Source organism: Scophthalmus maximus, chromosome 22 (assembly GCF_022379125.1).
Source record: "Scophthalmus maximus strain ysfricsl-2021 chromosome 22, ASM2237912v1, whole genome shotgun sequence".
Classification (NCBI taxonomy): domain Eukaryota; kingdom Metazoa; phylum Chordata; class Actinopteri; order Pleuronectiformes; family Scophthalmidae; genus Scophthalmus; species Scophthalmus maximus.
This window is the reverse complement of record NC_061536.1, coordinates 3,292,160-3,299,792: the sequence shown is the minus strand read 5'-3', so window position 1 is coordinate 3,299,792 and position 7,633 is coordinate 3,292,160. Positions and strand designations below refer to the sequence as shown.

The window sequence follows — 7,633 nt, the reverse complement described above, 5'->3', positions numbered from 1 at the left end:
TCCGGTAGTTTGTTTTTTTTGTGGTCTTTTAAAAATCTTCATGATTTAAAATCCCTCAGAAAATGTTTTAACACAGTGAACCAGTCTGTGAACGATGAATAACATCGTTCACAGACTTATTGTGTTATTCTGTTTATACAGTACGGTCTAGTCTGCCATCTAGTGACTGGTTTTATTAGGTGGTGGTAGGACCATGACAACTGGAGTGGTCAGCAAAGTAGATCACATCCTGTTTGATGTTTGGCCAGTACTATTATTTTCTCAATATAACACACAGAGAGGGATCTGAAATTGGTCTGTTCCCCATTTAAGTTTTTTAGACTATTTATCATGAGTAAAGGAGAGTGTCAGAGACGTATAAGAATATATCTTTTTTTTCTTTTTGTAAAAAAGTGTGGCTTAGAATATTATCTTGGAAGCTGAAAATGCTTTATGAGATTTTGACTATCTGAGTATATGAATGTAAGTGTGTGTGTGTGTGTGTGTGTGTGCGTGTGTGTTTGTGTGTGTGTACCTGTTTATATACAGTCTATGGTGTGTACGTGCGCTATTGTGATTGTGATTTGAAGAGAGTGTGGGAGGCACTCCACCCTGTCTACTCAAACAAAAGGAACTGCTTAAATATTGTCAGATCTCATCATGACACACACACACACACACACACACACACACACACACACACACACACACACACACACACACACACACACTACTATAGTATCATTATTTCTTCAGTGTATCCCCCACACACTGTTAGGTTTCCTTCTAATATACGACACATCAACTGCAGAGGAATATAAACAAGACTTCTCATGAATTGCTCCGTATTTTAAAACTACAAGATATAAATTATGTTAAAGCTATTATATCCAGTATTAGCACCATGCAAACTGTTTTCCTGCTTGGCTGAGGCATACAGTGACTTTATATCATCAAAAGTAAATGGAGCTAAACACGACCTGGAGTTCAAGAGGGTAAGGCAAATAATCCTTGTTTATGAATGCATTACATTATAGTACTCTATACATTACGACTATTTTTAGAAATATAATCCCCTTGTAATCAGTGGATTACGTAAAAGATATTTGAAACACAGGAGTGAATAATCCATATACACTCAAATGACAAATCAATCACATTGTTGGGGATTTTACTTCTTTGTGTAATGCAAAATAATACAAAGATCCATGTAAAAGTACAAAACATGATAGATACAAAACAAGTGTTGTTTTTTTTCCTGCCAACCAGCAGCCATCATCATTACATACTGTGGAAATATTAGACAATATGATGTCTATGAACTCAAAATTAGCACCATAGTTGAAATCAGTGGTCCATCATTCACGCATACACGCACGTACACTCCGAACAAATGACAGAAACAGTCGCAGGTGCGAGGAAATGGAAGAAGGAAAGGCACAAGGCAGGAAGAGGAAGTCAGAGGGATTTGGACTTCCTCTGGTGTCTGGAAAAGGCCCTGATGAGCTCAGCAGTTCTGTGCTCACTTTAACATTGATCTTGCGCTTCGAATGAAAACCCAAACTCAAAATGGTGGGATTGCTCAAATTGGTTGGTTCTTTGAGCCACAAGCACACCAAGGTTTAAGTGTGACACTGCACTGAGTCAACGGAGACGACTGCTTTTTCTGTATTCCAAAGGCTAGGATAAAAATTGCAGCACAGAACAATTCACATATTGCTATGTTGTACAGTGTCAAAATACAGAGTTTTAAAAAAAAATATTTTGAATCTAGTCTGAGAATCTCTGCATGTCACTGTCCCTGCGAGCCCCAGTGTTGTCCAGAAAGCGGTCGCAGGGGAACTCAATGAGATCCCCCTCCTCGAGCGGTGCAAGTCGTGCCGGACGGCTGCTCTGGAAGCTGGTGAAGTCGGTGGACACGGAGGCCGACGCCGTGGCGGGACGAAACGGTCGCCTGGTGGAGTACATGTGGCGCACATGCACGGCCGACTTCCTCCTCTGCAACCTCCTCCTCACGCTCCGCCCCAACCAGACGCCGCCGATGACGAGCAGCAGCACGGCGTTCCCGGCCAGCGTGGCCACCGTCACCAGCTGGAGGTCAGAGGTCAGCGTGCCCCCACGAGCGAAAACCTCGGGGAGAGTGACCAGTCCTGCGCAGTGGTCACGGGGGGCCACTTGACAGACCGATCCACTGACGACTCCTTCCACGCAGACAATGTAGGTCAGATCCGCGCTGAGTTCTCGAAGGGTTACGGACTTTGCTGTGCCGTGGGCGTAAACGTACCGGGGGAAACGGTCGGGGGCGCCAAACCGGTCAAACAGGACCCGATAGTGGACTTCTTCCGGGCCCGGCCCCGGTCCTGGTGTGTAGGGGTGATGATCCCTCGTGGTCCAGTAGACGGTGACAGTGCTGGATGTCACTTGATCCACTGAAACATTGGTGATGAAATGGCGGTTGAACACACACGGATCCGTGATGACAGGCAGAGGCTCCTTCTGATCTGACCTCAGAAGGTCAAACTTCTCCCCGGACTGAGAAGTGGTGTTGAGCACCGTGTTGAAATCAGTGGTGTTTCCGTGACCCGGCGTGGAGATGGCTGGTGGACCCGTTGCGGAAATGACATTTGACCTTCGTCTCGCTTTGGCCCGTTTCCCAGCCGTCTCAGTGGCAGGTCGCGACCTTGGACCGAGTGACTCCTTTGGTTTCTTTCTTTGCAACGGGGAAGAGGGTTCTGACACCTCCAGACCCCCCTGGTCTCCCTGAATTCCCACCTCTTCCTGTCCCTCTCTTTTCCGTTTTTCAGCCTCTTCCTTCACCATCGCCTCATCCCTGTTTTCCTGTCTTATATCTACACCTTCTGTCCCTTTCACCTGGCCATCTCCACCTCTGCCCTCCTGCTTCGCTGCATCTGTTACCTCTTCCCCCTCCACCTTTACCAGCACGCCCCCTCCGCGGCTCTCCTCGGGCCCAGCTCGGCTCCTGCACAGGTGGGTCCAGTTTCCGCGCGGCTGCAGCTGAGAGCTGTTCACGTAGTCCAGATATGTCCCCCTCAGGGTCGCAGGGAGATGGCATTGCACAAAGACAGTCAGCAATTTGCCCTGAGAATGTGCAGCCGTCATCCACCTCTTCAGCTCCTCCAGGCGGCAGTCGCACGTCCAGTTGTTGCCATGGAGATCCAGGTCGTAAAGCACGTTGTTGAGGGCGAAAATGTCCCCGGACAGACTGGTGAGGAGGTTGTTCTTCAGCTTCAGCACCTTGAGATGTTGAAGTTGAGCGAAAGCCAAAGAGTTCACGTTGGAAATCCGGTTGCGGCTGAAGTCGAGCTCCTCGACGCGCTCCAGAGGGTCGAGGAGACCAGCGGGGATTTCCTCCAGTGCGTTGCCGTCAATCAGAAGCTCCCTGAGACTCGACAGCCCCTTCAGAGCCCCGCCGTCCAGACGCGCGATCCTGTTGTTGCTCAGGGACAGCTTGGACAGCCTCTTCAGGTTTTGGAACACGTGGTTGCCGATGTATTGGATTTCATTTTCAGACAGCAGCAATGTCGTCAAAGCTCTGAGCTGAGAAAAAGTGAGGACATTGCGCACGGCCGACTGCTTGTTGTGGGACAGGTTTAGAAAGCGCAGGCTGGCGAGTTTGGAGAACGCGTTTCTGTGAATGTGCTGCAGTTTGTTGGATTCCAGGTGGAGATAATGCAGACTGGTCAAACTTTTGAAAACAGAGTCCTGCAGAACTTCCAGCGAGTTGCCATCCAGGCGCAATTTAGCGAGATTGTCCAAGTTGGCAAAGAGCCCCGGCGTTATTTCTTTTATGTCATTGTTATTTCCATAGAGAATAGTTAATCTCTTCAGGGGCTGTAAAGTGCCGGCAGGTACACTCGATAAGAGGTTATGTCCCAAATACAGCTCCTCTAGCTTGGAGAGTCTCTCAAATGCCTTGGGGTGAATGCTTTGTATTTGATTGTACTGTAAATTTAACCTGACGAGGTCACTGTACCGTGCGAAGTCGACGGCGGAGATGTTGGCGATGAAGTTGCCCCCGAGGCTGAAGATCAGCACCTCCTCGGGCACCCGCGCGGCGCGTGTTGGCACAGTGCGCAGCCCGCGGTTGGCGCACACGAGGTGCCGCGGCTGCTGGCAGTCGCAGCGGTCGGGGCAGGAGCCCGTCGCCGCCGGGGAAGAGACGGAGCCATTGAGCGACAGCAGAAGAAAGCAGATCACCGCAAGGGAATGGCCGGTGTCCATTCCCACAGCGCGGGCGCGTTCGCCGGAGCCCATGATCCACTTGTTGGTCTGGAAAGTGGAGATACAAATGACGTATGGATCAAGCCCGCGGCCCCATCACTGAGCAGCATCATGTATAGAGCAAACTAAGTTGTACGGTGCGGTTCTGATGGTGTCTGAGGGAAGGCGACCCTCCCCAGTAAAGAGTCCATCCCCCACAGTGGTCATCTGCAGCGAATTACAGTTCAGCTAAAAAAAGTAGGGTTCAGGCGCAGAGCGTGCGCTCTCTCTCTCTCTCTCTCTCCCTCTCTCTCTCTCTCTCTCTCTCTCTCCCTCTCTCTCTCTCTCTCTCTCTCTCCCTCTCTCTCTCTCTCTCTCTCTCTCTCTCATACACACACGCGCGCGCGCGCAGAGTGAAGTCCCTCCTCCCCAACCCTGCGACCCTGCCAAAAGCAGATGTGCACAAGTCTTGATGCACGAGCTCCAGAGTTTTGCGCGTGCGCGCAAGTAATCAAGCACACGCGCGCGCGCACACACACACACACACACACACACAGTCTGCAGTGACAGAGGGAGAGAGCGAGAGAGAGAGCAACCCTTTGACCGAGTTTTCTGCGCGCCCCCACAGCCACCAGGGGTCTGAGATCTGGATCAGATCCCTGGTTTATGGACAAAGCAGACGGGAAGATTTCCTTCCCACGGAATCCCAAGAGAACCCCCAAAGTCTTGGGTTGCCTGGCAGGAGGCATGCAAACAGAACAGAGCGAACCTGTCATGCATACAGCAAGATTAACAAAACACTCATATTGTGATTGGTTTTGATCATCTATAATGTTGGATAAAGTATAGTTCAGACATCCAGTCTGCCCAGTGCAGACACAGAGTAAGTTAAGTTGATCATCACACACACATCAACAGCCCAGCATGCACTCCAGTATGTACAGTAGGAACGCCATCATTATGCAGCTCAACTGTAATCAACCATTTTCTCATCAACTCGCCCGTGTTGCCATAAGGAGCACAGATGGTTCACATTTGCAGAAGTGGAAATTCGGGTCGTCAAGTGTGTGTGTGTGTGCGTTAACACTGACAAGGAGAGGTGCCAATATGTGAGTTAAAGATCTCCAACATAAAACGAGGGGAAAGAGGTAAATGCAGGGGTGGGTGGATTTTTTGGTTGTTGTGCAGAATGGACTGAAGAATGGTTCTGTGCAGCGTACACGAATGTTCCCGTTACAGTCCGGTCTAAAAAGCGTCGAAAGTTACTGCCAATACATCTGCACATTAAAAGCGCATGAGGTAGTATCACCCTTTTGACACAGCCTGAATCAGTGGTTCCCAACATTACTAGCCTTCATCGCCCATAATATTTTTAAATTTGAATGGATATTGCTGGAATCGTTTTTTCCCCCGTGCAATCGAATCGTCAGTGTAGTTGCTTTGGTCATGTTTGCAATACTACTTGGGGAAGAAATCTACGTCCATTAAAAGTTAATTAATCACTTTGTGCTTATGATCAGTTCCACTATCTATTCACTACTTTAACTTCTCTGTTCAATTTTCTAACTGGTCACAAACACTGAATTGCGACATTGTGATGTCAATGTCTATAAATAGAGATTTGTCAACTATGGAAAGAATATGCAGTCATAATTCACCCAAACACACACACACAAAGTTCCACGCATGCGGACACATGCCCGAACACAAACACATGCGCCACTTCAACCACCCTTTGAGATTTAAGTGATACAATGGTTACCAGAGACGAGCTAATGCACGACTGGTGTTACTCACATGCCCTTCCCTGCACAGGGCAAAAAGCCCCCCCCCCCCCCCCATGTGGCCTCATTCACATGCATATCTGCTGGTAGACATCATAGTCAGGCATTATAGTTCCGTGTGAGCGAGTGTCTGCGTATGAGAAAAAGAAAGACAGAGAGAAACACAACCCTTGGGGAAGCCCCCCTTCTCTCTGGGAGGTCATTTCCCGTCTGACAGTATTTCTGAAAGCCCCCCCCCCCCCCCCCCCCCCCGGGGAACACACAAAGGATTTCATCAGCATAGGGTGGCTTTCGCTCGGAGCATCAGAAATAACTGCAGATGAACTTTGATGCGGCAACATTTTGGAGGGGGACGAGGGTGAATGAGTCATTCCCCGAGTCCAGTGTGGAAATGAAATGGAGATATGGGGTGAAATATGGAACCACGTGTGAGACAACATAAAACAGTCTGAGGAGAGTGAGAGATCAGACGAGCGAATGAGGTGAGTGCAGTGTTGCCCTGAGGTAGACAGAGACTGTTGTGAGGGGGGGGGGGGGTTCTGGACTTGACCCAGATTCAAAAGGACACATAGGTTAGCAATGTGGACCCATCCTCTATACCTGTGGCATAGAGGATGGGGCTGTAGACTGAGTTTCACAAGCCCCATCTTTTCATCACCCCTCTCTGCTCTCGGTGGGCCCCTCACTGTTCAATCAACTGGCCATATGACATTTCAGTCTCTCAGCAGAGAGAGAGAGAGAGAGAGAGAGAGAGAGAGAGAGAGCATGTGTGTATGTGGGAAACCTAACTCCATCAGGGGAGAGAGAGAGAGACAGAAAGAAAGGCTTATATATCTGCCTGCACCAGAGTGTGCCTGTTTCTTGGGACTGGCAAATGTGTGTGTGTGTGTGTGTGTGTTCTCAAAAGTATGTCTGTATGAAAAATCCAGGTCAGTGCAGGTGTGTATGTGTGTGTGTGTGTGTGTTTGAGCTGATGCTGCAACATACAGTATGTAGGTCTTCCTGGCGTGTTACATTTCTCCTGCAGTCTTTGAAACAGCTTGCCTCTTCACAAGTATCAATAAGAAATATTATACACGGTTTTCTGGCAACCTGACCAACCGAGGCGAGGAATAGACACCGTTGTTTTGTTGTGTTTTTTTTTTACTTTAGTATTTTTGAACAGGTTAAACAAACAAGATACAACATGCTAAGTAGTGAGCTTTGAAGGTGCTTGTTGGTTGACTTATTCCCTCTGCACGGAGCCGGGCGAGCTGTTTCCCTCTGTGTCTGCAGCATTTGAGCTAAGTTAGGCTAACAGGCAGCTTGTGGAAGCTTAATATTAACAGTACAGACATACATAGAAGTGTGGTTGATCTTCTCAACACACTCTCAGTAAGTGAATTTACAAAATGACAGTTCAATTTCATTTAATTCAGATCTTCAGTGAAATAGATATATTTAAAATTATACAGCAAGATTAAAATGCTGCAATAAAACACACCAAGACAGATCATTTACACAGGTTTAGCACATACACATGTGTACACAATTACACACAGGACAAAAAAATCACATAGGACACAGGGGGTGACATTAATCACGTGCACTTGCATAAAAAGACAAAATATGTACCAATAAAGACAAACGCAACAGGACTCGCGGTGTTT

The 7,633-nt window shown here is 48.1% G+C and overlaps 1 protein-coding gene across 1 annotated transcript; it reads right to left on the bottom strand.

The window, feature by feature from the left end:
* Positions 1-960: 960 nt before the first annotated feature.
* tril (TLR4 interactor with leucine-rich repeats) lies at positions 961-4,488 on the bottom strand. The gene has a single exon (XM_035620329.2). The coding sequence runs from the start codon at positions 4,252-4,254 to the stop codon at positions 1,750-1,752; it is 2,505 nt and encodes an 834-aa protein (XP_035476222.2). The 5' UTR covers positions 4,255-4,488; the 3' UTR covers positions 961-1,749.
* Between the last annotated feature and the right edge of the window lie 3,145 nt (positions 4,489-7,633).

What these genes read in the sequence shown, in the direction of transcription:
- tril (XM_035620329.2), bottom strand. Translation starts at nt 4,254, where the DNA reads ATGGGCTCCGGCGAACGCGCCCGCGCTGTGGGAATGGACACCGGCCAT.